Genomic DNA, 23469 nt, shown 5'->3' on the forward strand with positions numbered 1-23469 from the left:
TTCCACTAGAAGGGACTGCCTGTCTGTCTGTATTTTTGTAAAACCAATTAGAGGTGTGCTGTCCACATGAATTTGGACTCTGAGCTGTCAAACTTTCTGCACAGGAAACCTAAAATGAAATAGGTTTCTGGCTGAGCGTGTCCCAAATCTGCCTCCTCCTGAGAGTTCTTCTATTTCTTACATTGATATTAATCTTTTGTTTAATTTCCTGGGTGAACTGTAAGACACCTATCAGCACAATCTCTGCACTTTTAGATAGGATATAGGCTATGTATTGATCATGAAAACCTTTGATTGTGACTGACCTGAGTCTACACAGGCATAATTTAATAAGACCAGACTGGATCCCAAATGAAGACCCAATATAAAACACAATAAAATCGGGATTAAACGCTCAACCCAACATCAGTTCAAACTGCCAACTCACTTTTCCTTTTTAGCTGTTTCTACCTTTTTTTATTAACTCTCTGCTACAAAAAAACCCAACATATTTTATATTATGTAAGCAAGCTGAATAACAAGGGTTAGACCTTGAGCTGATGATAGAAGACAGGGGAATAAATGGCACAATCATGAAAAGGCAAGCCTTTACAAAACCTCCCATCAAAACTAAGTACAGTATAAAGTAAAAATGATTTAATACTCTAATGTTTTACATATAAAATACTTTACTTTTTTTAATATAATATCACATGTATGGGATAAAATAATCAGATCATATGAAAATATTATAAGAATATTACTGGACCTTGAGTAAATGCAATCACATCGTAGAAAAATACCACAAAGCAGGTTAAGCACTATATAAACTAGCCACACTATGAGTCCCTGTAGGAATATAAGAATAAGTCTTGTGATGCAGCATTAACCTTATGTCATACTTTATTAACGCCACAGACGCCAGGCCGTGTAACAAGGCTGTTTAATGTCCTGTCCTGCACACACAGCCCCCACTCTCTCCCTCCCCTCTTGGCAGTGGTTGTTCCCGGCAGCACTCAGCATCTCTCCAGCAGCGGACTCAAGGACTTGTGTGACCACCTCGACGCGCAACAGAAGGCTCTCTCTCACAATACCGGACCGTACAGCGCACAGGACAACTTTCACTAACATTATTACGCATGGCTCTGGCTCTGCGCAAAAGCGCGACCGTAACACCGTCTTGGATGAAACTGGTGGGATTCTAAGAAAATAAAAGACCACAACAAGAAGATTAAAAAAAAGATTTTTCAAGAGATTATTTTCCTTGCGATGATCACCACATGCATGACAGGATATCATCTTCTTGCCGTGTAATTATACAGCTGTACGTGTAGGTCCGACGCATTATTTGAGATTCTCGTTTCACGCAGAGATGGATCTGTGGGGAGTTTATCTGTTTCATCTCATAACTTTGGGTAAGTAACCACTTATCTTTCTTCCAACAAATTCAGCAAATGTTCTAATTATCTGTCTTTAGCGGGGTGAGAAAATCATCCAACCTGCTATATTCCGAGTGTGATTAAAAATCGAATTAATCACATTGAAGGAGTTTGACGGTCGTTTTGGTGGTAAGCTGTGTATTTCAAGTCATAATGTAAAAAAAAAAAAAAAAAACCTTGCATTTGGCATAATTGAATTACTTAATAATAATTTAAGAACATTGTGTGGTGTACTCTGCAAAAAGGAGCTTTGCATACATGCACGTGCTTAAATGCGTGCGTCTGAGCGCGTGTTTCTGTGTGTGCGCATATAAAAACTCTTATTTTTTCCCCCATGGATCAGTGTGTGGATTACATTTTTGGCTTTCTGGTTATGCATATTTACTCACTGCAGAAGACTGCCAGGTATATCATCGATGTGTGCATCACACAATATTTATTATAAAGTATTAAAATCTAATAGCTTTCTACCACAATATGTCATATTTACCTACTATTTGCTTTCAAAGTTTTGTAGGGGACTTGCTTTATTGTTTATTCTGGTAAATCCTCCAAAGTGACCATCCTCAGCAGTACATCAGTCATTGCCGTGAGTGTCACTGAGCTACCTGCTCTCCATGTAATTGAACCAAGCTGGAATATTGATTTTTTGTGGCAACAATCCACAGTCTTTAGAGAGGAGAGCTGTGTGTTGTTACCTCATAGTGTCTCTTTGTCACTAAACACAAATGTGTCAATCCCAGTCCTGCTGCCACAGTGCTAACTGTAACTAATATCATTACACCCACTGATGGCCATGAGATAATGATTCTCATTTTAAGTGGCACCAGCTTTTCTGCTTAACAAAGGCCAGAATATGTATTATATCATAGCTCTTTATTCATTATTAATATCCTCTTTGAAGGTCTTCATTAGAGAAAGGAATGGAGTAAGAAATGCTGCAACCCTGCATATTAAAATAATAAAGTAATGCTCTGCTCAGGATAAATGACTGATAAACAGATCTTTGTCTCTATATATCATACAGTTTCTGGTATAATGTAGAGATGCTGATGTTAAGCGTGTTAAGCCATCAGCCCAAATCAATTAGCCAAGACCAAACTGCAAAAGGTCAGAAAGGCAGTTTAAATGACTCAACCCATTTTTCTGACATTCTGGGCAGTTTCTTTGACTCTCAAGGCTTAATATGTTCATAAAACTGAGCGCGGACATTGCCCAGCTCCCTTTATTGCTCCAGATACCTGCAAGTCAACAGCGAGCAATCTCAAAATCACCGCAATTTTCCAGAAAGAGGTCTTAAAGCAAACATCCAGGAGCAGGATTTCTCAGCTGGGAATTTGTGCTCACTATTTACTTACAAACATAGAGCCAGACCATGTTCAATATTCCTTTTTGGAAGAAATGACAGTGAATCTGTAGTTTGTGTTATTTTTAGTATCAAAGATAGTTAGGAATTTTGAGCCCTTTTAACCAATACATTTCCAAATTATAATACAGTAACATATTTGTATAATATATATCTACTTTTATGGATCAACATAAATGTCTAGTAGGGTGAAAATATTAGTGGATTAATTGATTTGTTGACTGACAGGAAAAAAAACGAAATATTCACTGTTTCTTGTTCTTAGAATGTGACTATTTTCTCCTTTGTATGTTTACTATCATTGTGGAATTAATATCTTTTGATTTTGGATTAACAAAACAAGATATTTGAAGATGGCTGTGAAAAAATTGTGTAAATCAACCAGCACTTACACCAAGAGCTTAGTTCTTTGTAGCCTGCTCCATAGGTATCGACTCACTGGCATGCTGGTCTGAGCTGAGACATGAACCTTGAGCAGTGATGATGTTCAGTCCAGTGTTGCAGGTCCTGAAGAAGACATTAATCTAGCAGAGGGTCAGTTTGTGCATTCAGATGAGTCGTGGAGTTCAAACTGAATCACTGTTGCTTCCAGTGTTATGAAAAATAAAAATGAATCCCAGGCAAGAAGTTGACTGTCCAACCTTTGATCTTATCTGCATGATAAATGTGCACCAGGGCTCACTTTGACAGATCCACACAGAGGCTCAAAATTATATAGAATTAAGCACAATTGTGCAGTGCAAGTACTTTTTTTATTGGGTTAGATAAGCATTTTCCTGCAGTATTAAGTTGAAATGGTGAAAGGGACACCACAGACATATCACGACCATTTTATATCAAGGTGCAACTCCTAACTGTAGCACAAGGTGATTGCGTTTAATATTAATGAGTCTAACTGAAAGCGTGATCTCTAGTGGCACCCAAACTAGTAGAGTTTGCAGTGAAAAACCACTAGTAGCAGGGATATGCAAATTGGTAATAACTCTTCTAATAATTAAATGTTTCTGATTAAGGCCTATCATAGCGTTTTAGATTGTTTTCGTCATTGTATAAAATCTACTATTTTTAACCTCCTTCTTCAATCAGAGCTGCTTTTTCACTGCAACCGCCACCAGGTTGACCCTACTACCAACATGCTATATTTTTTGATTTAATGGTTTTGACATTGTGGGATATGACCTGTGTCTTCAGTGGAGACAGATAAGTACTGCCAAGCATGCTATTACCTAGCATATTGGCTGGCCTCTTGTAGGGGATTTGTCATGAATCTCATTTGAGGCAGGTAGCACCCGTGCCAAACATACAGCCCATACCCCAGATAGGTCAGTCATTGCAATCCCCGTAAAATATTGGCCTTACTAGTGAGAGAAAGTAATGTACCCTATATTATGGGCTTTTCACTAAGATGTTAATACCACCAACACAGAAATAAGACGTATTTGAACCTTCATACTCACAGTTGGTCAGGGTTTAATGGTGGTTCAGTTCCATACACATCACTACTAACCCAGATTGTGTGTGCTTGATTGGGATGATGTTTGCACTGCAGATTCAATCTCGTTATTGTGCACAAACCACTCATTAGTCATTTTATGTCAGTTTATGAAAAGTTGATGTATCAACTGCCATTCTACAATCATTTGTGTGATTGAGAAGAGCAAAATTTATGTTTGAGAGTGCTAGAAATTATGGTTTTGTGGCACTTTAGTTGTATGGACTCCTCTGTTTCCAAATGAATTCCAAGAGAGGAACTGGTATTTAACAGACTATATCATTTGGTACTGAATGTAGAGAAAATGTAGCCCTCATCCAGACCTAATCACTCCACACATCTCTGTTTTGTTCAGTGATCCAAATCAAATAAATGAAACAGAATAAAAAATCTGACTATCAGGATAAATGCAGTACTGTAGTACCTGGGCTCGCTGCACATTCTCCAATAATTTCTACCCTAGCCTGGAGAGTATTTTACTCAGTGGTAACCTGTTCAGCTTAACAGAAAAAATAAAATGAATAAAGCATATTTTCTCTATGATTGTCCATTTGTAGCTACAAGCAACACATATGGAGCATAAACTTTCTAACTACACTCAGTTGCCAGTTTATATCAAAGAGTATTACCTAAATATTGGAATAATTCAACACCACAAACTCCAAAAGGACCATAAAGTTGAATGAACGCTTCTTTAAAGTATAGCTTCAACAAAAACTGAACATTGTAACCTTCATGAAAGTAGAATTTATTGCAGGGATGTTGTATTAGACTACATTACTCTTAGCTAGGTGTGCCTAATAAACTGGCAAGTGAGTGCATTAATGAATATTTAAGATAAGATGAGATGAGCCTCCATTTATCCCTAGAGGGTAAATTTGGTTGTTGCAGCAGTAGAAGGACAGGAATAAGTATAAGTCTTTTTGTGGAATTACTAGGAAACTGAAGGAACCATTAAATTACATTTAACATGATGCCAAATACAGCACGGCCAATTTTGGGGCCAAAGAGATATTTAAAATACCTTTTTCATGAACACATAAAATAAGCAAAACATTTTTTAATAAGGATTCCTAAAGTTGCATTTATTTATTAACATTAGGACTAAGATTTGAAAAGTGAACAAACTATATAATGGAGTTAATGACCTCAAACATTTCTTTGGTGTTTCTACACTCACTTCTTGTAACGCTAATATCAGTCAATATATGTGCCCAGCCGATACTGACTAAGCTCTAATAACTGGGTTAATCTTCACTTTAAGTATTACTTTATATGCTGTATACAGCTGAGGAAACAAAGGAAAAATGCTATGGATTTTTTTGCATCAATGATAGCTGTGGCTATGACTTAATGCATCTGTCCTAATGGTACCTTTACTGAACTTCTAAAATAACCGATTATTGGTCCTCAGTCAGTGTTTCATCTCATGAGCCTCATGTTCTACAGGAAATAAAACACTATAAAGGATATGAGTTTTCCATCTAAACCCTATCAATATATTTGAGTAACATTCACTCGCTGACAGAGCTGTGGGTTAAAAGCTTTAGAGACAGAATGGCTGTTACACTTTTCCTGTGGGCTGCCTCTGTTCTCAGCCATTGTCAGAGCCCTTAAATGTGCCTTTGTTTTTAATTAGTGAGGTTTTAAAATCTGCTTTTGAGTTGGCACATTGCCATTCATCTAATGTCAGTCAGTCTGAGGGCTCTGACCTTTAGTGGTGGCAGCATTCAATTTCTCAGACAATCATCTGCCTATATTATTAAACTAATAATTTCAAACAGTACATAAAGTTTGGAGAAAAGGCTGCTCGCAGTTGAAAAGTCTAAAAGACTGAGGTGAGCAGTGATGTTGTCAGAGCCAGCTGCGGGAGGGTTACAGCCAAAGTACCATTGATTAGACGTGATGAATGTGGGTGAAAAATAAATGAGTCTGAGTTTAAAGCCCTAATCCGTTATTGTAGTTGAGTGCCTCCAGTTATATCACAGTTAACTCATTATGGAATGTGTTTACATTTAGAGATTTATGTGATTGAAGCTATTCTGTTAGGACAAAATGACCAACGGCAAGTAATGGGAAGACACAGAACACGACCGCTGTCTATTTTACATTGATATTCTTGTCGTAAGAGGCTTAGTGGCTAAGTTTGCCAATAAAAACAGGATAAAGTCTAATTTGGAGTTACAATTGATGGCAGAAGCTGTAAAATCATATTGTCTATCCTCATGTCCAGCTGTCTTCTAGTTGTCAAATATTTAAAAAGAAATATAACAAAATCTGGCTTTTGTGTAGGATTTAGTGGCATCTATTAGCGTATTTGCAGATTGCAACTCCCTCGCTTCAACCTCCCCTTCCAAGCATGCAGGAAAAACTATGTAGGCCCTGAAATCTATTTAGTGCCAGTATTTGGTTTGTCTGTTCTGGGACTACTGTAGAAACATGTTGGTCAACATTTTTCAGATGATTATACGCCAGTTAAAACATACTCATGGATATTATATTCCATTTCTGCCAATAAATCCTCCTAAATGTTACACAGGGGAGACAGTGGTCTCCTGGGTTACAGTCCTGTGTTTGTTTGACCCATGCATCTACCCCACCCCCTCCGTATGCAGACTTTCTTGCTCTTTACACTTCATCCCCTGACTTCGCCTGTGGGCGCGTCCAGAAAGGGATACCTACAGCATCATATTTTGAGGTGGAGGGCCATTGATCAAGTGGCAATGTTTGATGAGTTGGGAGTGAGGCTGACCGAACTACAGGGAGACAAAATTATAGACTAGCTGGTGTACGTAGTGGATTTAGTAGCTCAAGTGCAAGATATTCCCCTCAGCAGTTAATGGAGACCAAAACAGAGCCAAAAGGCAAGTGAACAGCCAACACGACTCCAAATAAAGGCTAATGTTGCTCCATAGCTGCTGGATGTGCACATAAGCAAAAAGTTTGCCATATTAACTTTTTAGGTGATAATAAGTCAATGTTTAATTTCTAGCCTGTTGCCCCCAAGCTTTTAGCTGTGCTTATAAGGTAATGAAAGTACAAAAAAGCATGGCTTGAGGCTTGGTTTTGAAAACTCTTATTTCCATAATCCTATGGAAACCCTTGAGAAACCTATGGGCAACATCGATGATGCTACATCCATACTTTTCTGCATTAAATGTTCCTTAAACTTTCCCTAAATCATACCATTATCATGTCATAAACAGTCTTCAAATCAAGCTCCCAAATATCATAGAGAAATACTTTAATTTATAGAATTTTACTTATAAATATACGTTCTTATGACATTCAAAAACCTGACAACTAACCATAATGCAACTTACAGCAGGTTGTTTCAGATATGCCATTCAAATGGCAGTTTGTATGATTTCGCAAAGCTACCTCTGGAGCCACAAAAGGCAAATATGTACTGGTCGTGCTGCCCAGTACCTGTAAACAGACTTTGGTGTATGGGCGCTTGGTGTTTAAAAGCATAATGAGTATGATTTGTTGGTTGTGTGTAAACACAACATCCAAAGTTGGCCACTTCTCCCTGGCTGAACGACACCAGAAGCGCGTCTTGGATGTCTACTCACGATCTGGCACCCGGCCGCTTTGTTATTATAGAGTTGCGCCCCTCACACCCTGTGCGCTGTTATTGGCTGGGGTCTACACACCCACTGCCCAGAAGGTTGACGTCCAGAAACGTCCCAAACGCAGAAAAAAACTAAATACAGGCAGAGGGCAGAGTCACTGCAGATACAGACACTGCCACACACTTCTAGTGGGTCATGAGTGATGATTGAGAGGGATTATTTTTTGGATGACTCTATAAATTATATTTTTAAATCTCACTCATTCTGCTATTACCATTACTGTTATTAGTATCAGTGCATCCATGCTAATAATGTGTATATAATGAAAGCTGCTGTGGATATATTAAATGGCTTATTGGGGTTTACAAGAACGTGAACATGATTTAATAAAACATGAATGTTCTCCAAACAACACCCTACAGGGGCCCATAGTATCATATTAACATCTTCCTTTCATTTGCCTTTTGCTCTAAACGTGTTTAAACATAAGTTAACACTCAGACGCAGTGGCTGCTTTAGAGCAAAACATTTACTTTGTTAGATTTAGTCAGGGTCATGCAACAGCAATCACTAACAAAGGTTTTGGCAAGAAAAACTCACTGTGGTTTGAGTTGGAGGAACAATCTGGCTCATGGTTCGATGGTTTGTTTTTGGAGGAAAAACGTGACACTTGGTGGTTGTAAATCAATCTTCCCGACCGTACATTTTGTTTTGTTCAATTTAAATGTTTTGAACTGCTGAGCAAGCAGTTAGTTTCACTAAGTCTACGTGCATTTTTGGATGAAATCTTGTGGGTTTAGTGAAATAAAGCACTGCAGAATGATGGTGCTGCTCAGTTCCTTCAGGATTAACTCAATTTAACATCTGGGGTGGACATGGACATGCTGTACTATATATTCTCAATAACATGCAGTATCTGCTTTCACCCAACCCCCTTTCCTTTGGCTGTCACAACATTAGCCTCACTTATCATCTTTCAGCTCAGTGTCTGAGATCTTAGGTCTCGGTTAAATGTAAGAATATGCCCTCTGCTACACTGGTAGGAAATCAAAAGTGTGACAGGGTAGCACTACAAACTGACTGTACAACTGTCACTCAGGTGGAAGAAAAAAAGCATCAGTGGCTATTATCCTAACTCAAGTGACAGTGATATATTCACCGAATGGGTCTCCTTTAATCTGCATAGCACACTGATTGAAGACTGAAAGTTTAGAGATAAAAGGTGAAAATGATACAGTACTGGCATAAGCAGGGCTGCTGATCAGACTAAAAGCTGCGTCTCCCTCTCCATTAGACCTGTTAGGAGATTCAGAAATTGACTCTGAGGTTATACACATACAGTGGCCTCTACGGGCCAAACAGAGGCTCATTAACTCAGAGTCTGTCGGTGGTTATCCAGAGAAAAAGACTGTTCCAGACAAGTAGGCACAGCCCCATTGTGACACAATTTCAAATGGAGGGCTTAAGCTCCACTTCCTGCCTTCTTGTTGCATTTCTGGGACACTGCTAAATCTATTTGGGGTGAGTGAAGTTTCATGAAGATGGATGGAAGCAAATCTTAGAAGAGTACATGCGACAAAGGTCCAAGGACATATTTTTCTCCCTCCTCTAGTTAGCTGAGTGTGAATTGAGTATTTTCATTGCACACAAGTCCTACAATATGGAAACTGAATGGGCATTAGTTTTATATTAGGTTTTTATTTTTTCTTCTCAAACACCAGTGTGACATCAGCAACATGCTGGAAACAACACTGCGGTTTTTCTTGACTTTGGTGAGATTCAGAGAGACGTAATCCTCTTAAAAATGATAAGACTAGCAGGCGTGGGCTTTTTTTTTATGTGTAAATAATGGTGCGCTCTCTCATTCCGATGTAATAACCCTGAGCCAATTTTAAACTTCTTTTTGATTAATATAGTGAGTTTTCTGTTTCCTCTTTGACTTGTTGGCATTAATAACCACAGAGTGCACACAGTCTAGTGACTTTTTGATGAACCAGTCATCTGTTCTATGTTTTTTTTTCTCCAAATAGAAATGACAGCTGCTGATGTTCATTCCCTTTTCCAATGCTCCTGCAGTAAAGAGCTACTGTATCATACAGTGGTCCGCTTTTCAGGCACCCTTGTGCAGCAGCAGTATTATCCTACAGTATAGTAGCACTAATTATAGCTAAAATTCAATTATTAGAATATACTGTAATTTCCCATGTCTCTCACTGAACTTATTCTTGTCTTAAACGGTGTGAGCCAAAAAAAAAAAGAAAAAAGTGTGAGAAAAGTTTATAAACCGACCTCAAAGCCAGAAAAGGAGCTCAGACAACAATATGTGCAAATGATGGATGCAGCAGCCTTGTATCACCGTGGTCCCAACACAGGTTTTATGACAGGCAGGATGAATGAGCTCACTAATGGAACTTTTCGATATCTGTAGCTGTGCATATGTACTATATTCTGTGTTATTGCTATTATTTATTTAAAATAAGTGCAGTCTCAAACTTTATAGTATTTAATTACTGTTTCATTGTTTGTTTACAAGCACAGGCAAGTGATTTACACTGCAGTTCAGCCAGCAAATGGAATAGTTTCTTATCTGCGTTCCCAGACTAGACCATACACCAGCTGAGCTATGGCACCAAACAGTTTTTCAATGAAATTTATTCAGCATCTTTATGCCTTGGAGGAGCTCTTCAGTTAATCAAATCAGTGAAATCCGTTTGTGGCCTCATCGTAGCCACAATAAAAAACAATGACTGGAAATTTGTTTGCATGATATAAATTGAATTATTGCCTATACCGGGAAATATGAAATACAGGAAATGGTGGCAATAAGATTGCAACCTAGTAGCAGTGGCCATTGTCCTCACTCTAAACCAATGTGTCTCAAATGGGGGTACCCCTAGGAGTACTTTGGAGTACAGCAGGGGGTACATGACATTTTACAAAAGAAAATTAATATTTAGAAATATCAATCATGCATTTGGAAACGATTTTTATCCTCAGTGAAGCGCAAGTCCATGTTTCTCACTAAATTGTGCAGTTTGGATTTCAAAAAGTGCAACTTGGGCGCCCGGATAGCTCAGTGGGTAGAGCTGGCGACCCGTGTACTGAGGCTGAGTCCTTGCTGCAGCGGCCTAGGGTTCAAATCCAACCTGCAGCCCTTTGCTGCATGTCATCCCCTCTCTCTCTCCGCCCCCCTTTCCTGTCTATCTTCAGCTGTCACTACAATAAAGGCAATAAAAGCCCAAAAAATATACTACTAAAGAAAAAAGTGCAACTTATCAAGCATTTGAATGTTTTTATTGATAACATGTATGTTTTTCAGAGTCCTTGAGGCACTGTCTCAGATCTGGAATAGGTCCAGATCTATAAACCAAGCATGCTAGTATCAAAGAGGACATGAATGGCTAAAGACATTTGCCAGATTGTCCAATGCTGTTAATTTTTGTCTCCATGCATACAATGTCAACCATGACAGCTTTTATGAATGTCTGAGCAATGTTGAGGCTTCCATCCTCCCTTTTTTATACTAGTATTGTTGACCAAGTTTAAAATTCTGGTATCGTGACAACCTTAATGAGTGCTGACCTATTCAGAGTGTTTCTCTCCACCGCACTGTCACCGTCACTGTTGCTTGAGTGGAATGCTACTACTTTGGTCTTTGTGCATCACTTTCTTAAATAAAAATGAATACAAGTTGTAGGTGTAGATTTACATTCCATCCTTTTCTGGCCTAAATGTCTCAAATATAGCAGACGTTTCGAGTGAAGCTACCCATAAGCAAACACCTAAAATCTGAAGTGATTCACTGTAGATGGAAATATGGATTTTCTTAGTGAGTATTAGAGAGCCTCTTGCTGTATATACCATGTAATTCCCCCTGTTTTTATATTTAATACTAAGATAACAAAAGTCTCTGTGGATTGACTATAGACCGGAGTGAATGTTATTTTAAGCAGCTCATTCGTCTGATCAGTGAAAAGGACTCTATGGAGCATTTAAGACTCTGTATTAGGCTTTTGGTCTGTACATTTTGTTCCACCTAGCACCCCGCTGAAGTGATTATTCAACCTTGTTCTTCTGTATAACCTTGTAATGTGGAGATGATGGAGACTGGACTCCACTGAGTGCTGCTCGATTCCTCCAGCGTTCAAGAAAAGGAAACACGCCATTACCAAGGCAGCAGACAGGAACCGGCTGGAGGGCACCTGTCTGTGTGAGCTGCAGTGGATTTACAACAACTGCTCTATGCAGGAGAGGATGCCACCTCCGTTCACCACTACTTGATTAATTATTTCAGACACAGGGAATGACGCAGCCAACAAATTGCAAATTGTGCGTACAGAAGATCCCCATCTCGTTTTCTGCTCAATGATACTGCTCAGATACGGTATCACAGGAAGTTACTGAGTCTTTGTTCAGTTGTCAGGATTGTTTGGCTTTCTCAACATTTGTTAGAACTTCTATCTGAAAATTAAAGATTCTGTATTACGAGGGAGATTGGCAGGCTTTACAACATGTTTATATATGGTTGGAAGCCTAAGTGAGCATGTTCTACATTCACAACTTTCTTCGACACGGCAGCACTTCACATGTCTCATTAATGGCCAGTGTGTGACGAGATGTTGGCCTCGTTTGTAGAGGCCTTTGACTCTGTCACCACCCTGTAGATCCAAATCCCTTCCCTCTCTATGCCTTGTTAGGCCCTAATTAATTGGATCAAGAGAATGCCACTAAGCGTTTGACAGCTCTCTGTGAGTGATAACTGTGGAACCAGAGCCACATTCCCATGGATATGCCTCTGGAGAAGAATCACTCCATATTAGGTCCATTGACTCTCTGCCACACACATCCTGGGGGATTCAACACTGTTGCTGTGATAAGAAGCAAGAAGACCCTGCTTTGAAAGCTGTAGTGGGCTTTGAAGTTGTAATAGAACAACATGTGCAGTATGTGTTCAGAAATGTAAAACTATAACATGTGTGTCATGTATGACACTTGAAGTTATAATGCTTAAGATTTTCGGGAAATAATTCAAATTCACGGGAAACGATGCTTGCATGTAATCCTGCATAATTTAATCTCATTGATACAAGTCTTGCTGTTCACTCTCTTTACTCTGTTTCACAGCTGTAGTAAGTTACTGCTAAGACAAAAGGAACACCCCACTGTCATTTTCAGCAGGCTGATGGAGCAAGAAGGAACAGCCACAGAGAGCTGGTAGACGAAGGGTTACAGGCTTCACACCTCCAAGTCCTTGGGCAAGCTAACCAACTTTTTACTGTGCTCTGCTGTCGTGTGTAAAAGTATTCACACAATGTGTGCAGCATGGAATGAGATTGCAGTTTCTCATGAAAAAGACCAATTAGACTTCTTTATCAAAACTATGCACGTTTTCTTGGCTGTACTGTAAACAGACAAACCAGTTGATCGTCTGTTGCATTTCTGACTAAGTAGCATCTTAATGAGTGTCTGCTGTAGTAATAAACCGCATTTACAGTTACCATGGTAATCGTGGTTTCTACGACTATTTTAACCTATGTACTTATATGAAGTTTCTTTGAGAATCAAAAGCTTTATTCTACAAGTAGCACTTGCCACTAAAGATACTTATACTACTTCAGAGATCGAATTAACAAAAAATAAAATACAACTTTTTTTTTTATTAAGATGTTATCAACAATGAATCGAGGTTCTCTTGATGTTCTGTGATTCAGGATCAAGAAGGTCTATGCCAGAAGTATTCAACTATATTACTGTTTAATATTTGCATTTTCTTACTAAATTAATGTTATTTGTATTAGCTTATATCAGTGAGAATGGACTATTACAAACATGGGAACTAATTCATAATGATAACTAAATACTTAACTAGAAAATGCTCTCTGACCTCCACCAAGGAGGCAGCTCACTGAGGAGTGATGGTTAAAATCGGTAATTCTGAAATATAATTGCAGAATATAGTCCTGATTGGCAGGACAAATTTTTTTTGAGGCTATTGTTTTAATTAACAAGTCAGACAATAATTGGCCTTTTTCCATCATTCTTTGAGCAACCGTGATCTGATTCTATGCGGCACATGGCATGAGTCTGTGAACAGTGACAGTTAAAGTAACTCTGGTTACCTGGCTGAGAGGTCGGGGGTGTGCAGCTGCAGTGTGTCGCTTGCTGCTCTTCATCTAACAGCTGCACCTTCTTGTTTCATTACTCCCTGCTATATTTTAAACTGATCCACTGTCAAAAAATGTAACAATAGCGGCCAGCAAGTGTCAAGCTCACAGACAAACACACTGCAATTCATTTGATGATTACTTCATAACAGTTAAATGCTTTTAATGTGAAGTTGCAGCAGTAGGATATGTTTATTTTGTATTAATACTGCCTTTTTCCAGGCATTTTGCCACAAATACCCAGTTCTTAATACTATATATATATAAATATTAAAATTCTTTCATTAGTGGCACTTCTGCAGGCCAGATGGGCCAGACGTGGCCCGCGAGCTGCCAGTTGAATACCCCTGGTCTATGCATACTGTCTGATGGCCTAATAAGCCAAGTCTATAAAAAATAGGACCGGTTGCTCACCAGTTTATAACAATTTGACATTATTAAGGGTCTGGGGCTGTGATCTCATGCATGGACGTTTCTTAGGCCGAAAGACCTGCTCATTAATGGTTTAAGAATCCCCAGTAGAAGGTGAAGAAGCTGAGAAGTCTGAGCTTTAAGTTTTTTTGGCAGCATTGTTATTGCTTTTGCTATTTTGATCCATTGCCCCACAGTTCTCATGGTCTGCATCATAATGAGACTCAAGCTTGATATCTCTTACAGCATCACACGTTCGGCCTACGGGAAGAAGAAGGACGTTTTGAGCCAGGTCGAGGGGGGGAGGGGGGTGTCTGCGCAGCAGGTTTGCAGAATAAGCCACTGCCTGCTTCAGTACTTTTATACATGCCCTTCGAACCCGGGAGGAACACCTGTTTGGGGTTACAGAAACAACATATGGTGATGTTGTGCAAAACGAAAGGTCGTGTAAAAGCTGATGTTGCGCTCTTCAAGTCATTACAAGGCCACAAGGCTTTTTAAGCAAATAAAAGGTTGTTTCAGGATTAATATCCCGTCCTAGGTATCTCCTCAATGCTGTTCAAAGGTTATGCAGAAGGACAAGACAGAAGATTACACACTGAACTGGGCTAATTACAATCAGAAGCTTATCCACAGCACATGTGTAAGTCTCTTTTTAAAACTAATTTGGACACATTATTTTATGGTATTTCAAGTAATGAAATTATAACAGAGCAACCTTTTTAGGAAATGACACCACTGAAGTCAGCTTGACATTTTTCACATGTGAATATTGTTCATTTAGAAAAACTCCTAATTACAATTCTCAGGTCATGTAGCCCATTTTATGTGCTTTATTCCTCCTGTGAATATTCTCTGGTCACATTGTCAACATTTTCAGTTTTATCTTTACAAGACATTAATGTCTAGCCTTCCCTGAGTCTGGATAATCAGTGGGGAAGTCTGTTTTTTATCAAGCAGGTTAATCACATTAATGTGCCTATATACATTCATTTTTAATCAGATTAACACACCAGGAATCCTTGAACGGGCTGTTGGGAAGTGACACACAGCATACAGTATGAGCTAGCCTTCACAGTCAGGGACAAAGGAAAATAAGGAAAGCAATCTATGTGATGATCATACAAATGGTAATGTAGCACACAATAAAATCAAACCATGTAAACTGCTGCCTGTGAATAGTTCTATAGAAAATAAGAGGTAAATATCCATCTTAACTCTTTCATTCTTCATCCTTTGTCTCTTACTCCACCACTGCTCCTTGCAGTCATTAAAACCCTGTTCATACTCACATATAATATCGGTCTACTCAATGTGGGTTGGAGCCAGGCAAAGCAGCTGTCACAAGTTAATCTCTGGTTGTCACTGTCTACTCTGTAGTTCCATACACTTCACTGTTAAACCATAAATTACACTGAAATATATTGAACAATTACCCCCCACCCAAAACATTAAGTTTCTGTTTCAACTCTTTCTTTCACATGCATGCCCACACTTGCTTGTTTTTTTCTGCCTCTTTCTCCCTTTCTCTCTTTTGTTTCTTCTTTCTTTTTTTCCCAGCAGTTGGTTCAATGACATTTAAAAGCTGATGTCTTTAAATTAATTTCCTTCCCCGACAGAAAAGCCAGTTCACCGAAGCAGCACCTGAGTCGTATCTTCAAAGCTACTCAACACAGAAACACTGTCCTTCCTTCCTTGATAATATAACAAGCTTATGTGACAATCACCACCTCTTTCAGCTCTGTTTCTTGAGAAATCATGTTTTCTCTTTCTCTGTGGCATGGAAGATGGCTCTATACCCATGAGCCCCGACCTCTGTTATTATGAAGGAGAAGCCAGTCGGAGGGGAGACTCATATTGCAGAGTGAATTTCTAAAAGCTTCTTTGTTCCATTTGGAAACAAAACATGTTTCCCGAGGTTGCTGAATTAATCCAAAATTGACCCAGAATCTGAAACTGAATTAATTTATGTTGCATATTGTTTCAGCTACTCCTCCCATTAGTGGTGCACATAATAGAAATGTAAGCCCTTATTGGATGTTTGCACATATGCACATATTTTCATACACATACACATTTTTTAACTGTATTTTACAATTTTATGTACATGGACTTTTGCTTTTGACTTTTTTATCACAGATATTTTGGAACACAGTTGTTCATCTATTGTACTGATGATTCACCCAGCAGACTTTCATGTCCATCTAAGCCTTAAGGTGCTCCATCTGTGAGTCACCTAACATTGTCTATGAAGAAAATGAATGAGACTTTTACTTCAGGAAACAGAAGCGCCCAAAATCACTCCTCGAACTCTGCCAGATAGATAGATAGCCCACTGATGCCTGTGTCAGTCTGAAGAGAAGAAAACAGGAGAGAAACTCCACAAAAAGAGAACACAGCTGCAAAATATGGCGGGGATGTGATATGGCAGTGATGAGGAGATATTTGTTGAAGGGCCTTCCTGTTATTACCACTTAGAGGCGGATTATGTTTGTCAACCGTATTGTCATTATTTTGTCACTTATTTCATCATAGGGCGTTACTTACAGTTTGCTGGGATGCCTTTCCTGCAAATGCACTTTTTTTACACACTGCATAGACAGTACATTGTTTTATGTTGAAAAATGTTTTTCAAAAATCTTGGAGGCTGTCAGTCCTGTCTGTGTGTATTTTAGAGCAGTTCTGGCAAACTACAAGTGCGTAAAAGCTGTGCAGTGAAGTGGGGGTGAAATTTTGATTACAGTCCACCATTATGATGAAAAGCAACTCAGATCAAAGCAACTGGAAGGAAGCTGGAATTACAGCACCCGTCATGTACTTGTCATATTTTGGGGATTTTGCAAAGCTTGTCATATTATTTTTGTCATTCAAGAAACACACAGCTTATTAGTTTGTCTCTGAACATGTTTAGATTCTTTACCATTCCCTTTACAGAAATGTGGTTAATGAAGCCACTTATTCAATTATAACTTTAGCTTCAGTCATGTTTGGTCCTGCAAGCGATAATCCAGGCAGTGTTTTTGACCGAGTAACTATGAATTTCAGAGCTGAAATTAATTAGGACATTGTTGTGGTTTATTGCCAGTGGAAGTTAAATTGAAGTGACTGAAAAAGAAAATTGTAATCATTTCATGCACGGTATTGCTTTTGTTCTACAAACTGTGACAGAAATATCTAATGGGTTTTTGTCTAAATAATGGATAGATGTTTCAGTGAGCCTGTTCACAACAAATAGTGAATAGAGGACACGGCTGTGGAGTTAGTGCCACAAATAATGTTCACCATAAGATTTAAAGAGAAATTAACATATAGAATTTAATATTTGATATTTTTTCTTCATAGTATGAAATTTTTTATCAATGGTAGAACAGAACAGAACATTTAAGCATTTTAAAATAATATTTTTTATTAAAATGCACATAAATAATGAAATAATTATCAGATACACTGGCAGTGACTCAAAGCTCTCTTCAACCATGCAAGCCACATGCTATGTTATGAATCACTCTTGTGACGTGCTAATGAGGAGAGGAAAATGTTGAGGCTTCACTGTCATCCTATCCTGTGTGTATGCCTTGTTTTTATTTGAGACTTTGCACTTCAGCATCCGACTGTAAATTTCATTTATCCCTAACAGTGTTGTAAGCATGACTGACGGCTCTGAAGATGACAAATAGGTGCCCAAGTTTTAGATCCTTGAGGAATGACTTTCACATATCCTTTACAATCATGTTCAGGTCCCACTCTGACAAATACCTCAGTTTTTGACACACACTGGAGCACTAGTTAAAGAAGATTAAGACTGTTTAGCAGTGGCCAGTGTCAGATTCGTGACTTTATACTTCAGCCTCTGTTGACCGAGGGCATATATTCCTTTTGATCTCAAATCTTTTGGAGTCTCTGGTCCCTTTGTGACCTTTCATGTGAGGCTTTTAAAACAGTGAATCACAAATAAGTCGTGCAACTGAGCTACTGCAGATCACCGTTGTAGTCCCATGGGTACTGCATGATTGACAGAGTCCTCTGCTCTGGAGTCTACCTTAACAGGATAACATCTGGTCATGCTGACCCACATTTCACTTTTTGTCATCTTAATGTTGGCTCTGGCTGAATGATAATTTCCCTGCACCGATACCGCTTTTGCAAAGTGCTCTCAGTGAATGTGTGAACCAATTACAGATCATGGAGGCAAATGGAGACACAAAATCAAACTGAGATCTAAAGCAGTGGTGCTTTATAAAGGCCGTGCAACACATTTCAATAATTTACAGCTAAAACAGACTACACAGTTTTTTTCACATCACAAGTGAAGTGTATTTCTGGGCCCATAAAATTGAAAAACACAGAAAAAAGCCCCTAGATTTATCACCTTAAAAAAAACAACACGCTATGGAAATTGCAATGTTGCAACTCTTTATCGCAACAGAGAAGTCGAGGCAATCAGCTGAAAAGCTCTATCCCAAGATTCATGTGTGAGCTTCTCTCATTGCGGCTGCTTCTGCTTTATTACAACACAACAGACGGGTCTCAAGGACTGGGGGCATGCTGGGAGTCTGAGCAACACAGAGGGCTCTGCTGTTAAAGAGTCTCATCAGTAAAAGTGCCCATCAATCATCGTATTGGAATGTGTGGCCCCGCCCTCCTCCTGTAATGACTCTTGAGTGACAGCAGCAGCTGGCAGGTATTATGGCCTTGCCACAACATCAGACCCGACAGAAGGTTAACACTTAATCACTTTGTTAAGCCACCACTGCTACTGTTCCGTAAATATTCCCCTCCTATTTGTGTCAGTGCTGGGCAAAGGCCACTGTTGTTCTTCTGTTCAGCCATTTCATTTCTGTATGTTTATTTGGCATCTAACAAGTCCTATATTGTGCCACACACATCATTCAAACATGAAACTGTTCAGCTCATTCAGGAGATACGTACATGTAGTTGTGGAATCATTCAGCTTGGTTCAAACCTTCTCAACATTGAAATTCAACTGCTCTGACATACAGCATACATACAGACATACGTGCTTTAAAATATTTATGAACTTCCAAAGCTGTGTTGTGATAGCTTTTATAATTTTGGAGCAATATAGGTCAAACGTGGCTGCTTTTGTAGCCGCTTTGAGACTTCATCACTGTGTTACTTGATCAGCTAGAGCAGTGCTTCTGTTTTGACTCTTCAGGGACATATAATACCTTAAAATAGTACCTACAAGCCTCCTCTCTCTCAAAATGTAAACATCTAACCCACAGGAGACATAGTTCTTGAGTGCTAAACCTTAATGGATGACTACAGCTCCATTTCCTGTCATATAAACTGCAGGCTGTCTCCTTCCTCACCTTCCACCTTCTTCAACATACAATATCTTCCTTTATTTTAACACTATGTGTAAACATAATATATGTCATCATGCTCAGCCTCTCCTCCTGCCACAAATCTTCGAGCTATAGTTTTTGGGTCTCAAGAAAATGTCAGCTTGTGAATTTTTTCCAGGGAGTCCTGTTGGCCCAGTTCTTAACATCGCTGTCTCATAATCAGAAGGCTGTGAGGTCAATCCCCACTGTGGTCTAATGCCATTGCATTGTCACTTTTCCACTCACTGCTATTGTATAGTGACGGTTGGTGCCTTTCCATCCAAACTTACCAAATGTAACCATATGAGCATTACTGTTTATACCTTAATTATGTTTTTTATGTTATTTGTTTGTTGTTGTTAAAGTGATCAGCTAAAAATTTATCTCCAACTATTTTGATGAGAGGTTAATAATTTCAGTCATTTATCTAGAAAAAATGCCAAACATTACCAAGTTCTAACTCCTCCACTGTAATGGAGTTGATCTTTGTCCAATTTGCCTTTTTTAGAGAATGGTAAATTGAATACCTTTGGGTTTTGGACTGACAAAACAAGCAATTTGAACTGCAGATAACATCCACCAACAACAGTTGTCAGACGGCAAAAACAATGGCTGCCAGCAAGAAATGAGTAACCTGCTTTTGTCCACCTCTTTTTAAAATGAAGGACCCACTGCTTCAAAAATTACTAAGAATTTTAGGTAGTAAACCTGCCATCGTTATCATTGTAAATTGCATAAGTGCCATGCTAGAGTGGAAAGCTTGACAGGTGTGGCAACGGGCAGTGCTCAGCAAACACTTAGTAAGACACAGTAAGAATCTAGTCACCGTGCGAATGGTGAGATGGTAAAATAGCAATGTTAACAAGGTTGGTGCCTATTTATAAGACATTCTGATCTCTATATATATAAGCAAAATATGACTGGCAACCATCTCGCCGTGAATCAGCATCAGTATTTGCACTGCGTTCTACACTTTATATTTTAGAAGACCCATCATTTGTATGCCCTGCTTGGCTGGCAAGAGTCCTGCTCTGTGCTGCAGACAGCTCGCACTTTCACACTGAGAGAAAAACATGATGTGTCACGCTCTCTCCCCTCTGCAAGCAAAGGACGATATGCTGATAAGTTAATTGCAACCATTACATAGCAATAGTCGATGCACTCATAATGTCACCATTTCCAAGTGAAGATAAAGCAGTCTTTGTTGTGTGACATTGAGACTGAACTTGACAAGCCTTCACACCGACATACAAATTGGCGCGCGTAACACAAACACACACACACACACACACACAAACACACACACACACACACACACACACACACACACACACACACACACACACACACACACACACACACACACACACACACACACACACAGAACTTCACTCCTCCAGTCTTACTCCTAAATAATCACAGCCTTTATTTTACACACATCTGGGGAAATTAATTAAATTTAACTTAAATCAGTCTGATCGAAACTGTTCTACATATCAAAAGAAAACATTTCAGAATTTCCTTTCTTAGTAACAGTAACAAGCTGCATCTCCTCCATCCGTATAAATGTTTTGAAGTGTCTGGTCTGGTTATGAGTCGAATCTCTCCAGTAAATCAGTGAGGTATGAAGAAGTACCTTAACTTGATGACTTTTAGCCTAATGAATCTGAGGATATCTCCAATAACATCTTTCAACAAAACAAAATTCATCATTATTTAAAATCCACTGGAAGCTTTTTATTTCTCCTGCAAATACAGAATACCGTTAGTGTGTTGATGAACTCCTCAGACCCCGTATGCAACGAGCCAGCTATATGTGACAATGCATCTTTCCCCTTAATTTTGTCCTTCCGTTCATAACAAGCCACCATTTTTCATACCTAATATGTGAGCTTTTCAAAAATCCAAGGGGTTAGGGGTTAAATCTGAAAACATATTTTAGAGTGGACAAAAACAGCGCTTTTGGAAATTATATAAGTCTGTTGAAATGACGGCTAAATGGTACAAATGTTAGGAAGCCAACTTTCTCTAACGCTCTCTGGAATGACTCATTTTAAATTTCAATATAGACAATACAATTAAAAGTGTTGTCAGTCTGCATTAATATTTGTCATCGTTAAAGGGTTAAAGGAAATTACTGGTTCATAAAATAAGTAAATTATGTAGGTGAGAAAAACTAAATTGTGAGTTTGGCTGTAGTAAAACACAACTTATAACAGACCTTTGTTGTATGTCAACTGAAGGAGTCATTAGTAGAAGAGATTTGGCTGTTTTCATATTGTTTGGATTTCAGTGTGGATAGAAAAACAACCCATAAAGCATTTTCAGATTTAGCCAGCTTCAAGGTCCAGTGCGTAACATTTAGGAGGCTCTATTGGCAGAAATAGAATATAATATTCATAGGTATAATAAATCACATGAAAATAATATTTGTTACCCTTTTGTTACCTTGTTTTCGTGTTTTTCATGCGTTTTGCAGCCACCAAAGATCCTCCTTGGAAGATCTACACTGCTAGATGACACTAAATCATTAACACTGCTGCTTTAATGTGGATGGTATTCTCACATAACCAGGAAAGTGTGCAGATACTGGTAGCATTATTTATCCACTCACCTAAACCTCCAGAGATGGTAGGAAGGGCAAGAAATTAGCACCAGACACCAGCCAAACACTGGTCAGACATGGAACTTGGTAGATTTCACACACAAAATAACATGTATCTGTTGCTGACAGATGTTCACAAGGTAATTTCCCACCTTAACTGTTACCACTAGATACTGTATTAATGTAACTGTGTTTTTTTTTTTTATTGTGTCTGCATGTCTTCTTGTGGCTTCGGGAGAGAGAACTGTGTATTGTCAATGTTAAGATCAGCTACCTTTTTGCCTCAACAAAATGACTGCGACTGTGAGTATCTGATCACTGTTCCAGGTAGCACAGTGTGTCACTAATTACGTATTGCCAGAGCAAGCATATTCGAACACTGAAGTTTTCTCCTGTAGTCTTATGGCTAAATAGGAACAAAACACATAGTGGATTTGTTGCTTGTGTCTCTGTGTCAGCAGGTGGGGGGTGTTGTACTGGTTTGAATTTTGGCACTTTGCCCACAGCTTTATGACTATTTCAGCCTCCCAGTGATATAAGCCTCAGGTGGTTCAGAAAGCTTTTAAAAGCACTTGAGGAGGAACAGTTAAGGCTGTGTCAGAACACACAAATTGGTGGAGTATGTCGCTTTGGTTTCACTTCAGTAACAACAACAGAAAGAGACTAACAATGGAGCGGTGGTTGAGATTTTCAGGCTGCCTCTTTTCTGGTTAAACTTCAGTGTTAACACCAGTGCAATGTCTGTTATTCAGGTATCTATCAATTAAACGTGATGTTTTTGCCTGACCATTGGTTTTGGCAAGAGCTGTCCCTTCTAATGTTTCCTTGTGAGTAATGTTTAATCAGCCAGAAGCCAGATACCTTCAACTTAGTCCAGATTCAAAGTATAACTGCACAAAGATTCAGATTAAAGAAACATGTTTTACAGATGTCAATCATTGGAAAATTGTCACAAACGTCTGTGTCATCCAGCAGTTTAATGGATCCACCAGATTGTTCAATGAAAAGAATGACAAAGACAGACCACAGTTTCATATTCACAAAGATCGAATTACAACACCAAAGCAGTGATCTTGTGACCATTATGTGC

The 23469-nt window shown here is 38.8% G+C and overlaps 1 protein-coding gene across 1 annotated transcript in view; it reads left to right on the top strand.

The window, feature by feature from the left end:
• Positions 1 to 973: 973 nt before the first annotated feature.
• The window catches only part of gfra4b (GDNF family receptor alpha 4b), a 46300-nt gene continuing 23804 nt past the window's right edge, over positions 974 to 23469 (top strand). Inside the window, exon 1 of the mRNA XM_051420353.1 lies at positions 974 to 1394. Within this exon, the coding sequence (XP_051276313.1) occupies positions 1352 to 1394 (43 nt within the window). The 5' untranslated portion in view covers positions 974 to 1351. The remainder of the gene's footprint in view (positions 1395 to 23469) is intronic.

This window comes from Dicentrarchus labrax, unplaced genomic scaffold (assembly GCF_905237075.1).
Source record: "Dicentrarchus labrax unplaced genomic scaffold, dlabrax2021, whole genome shotgun sequence".
Taxonomy (NCBI): Eukaryota; Metazoa; Chordata; class Actinopteri; family Moronidae; genus Dicentrarchus; species Dicentrarchus labrax.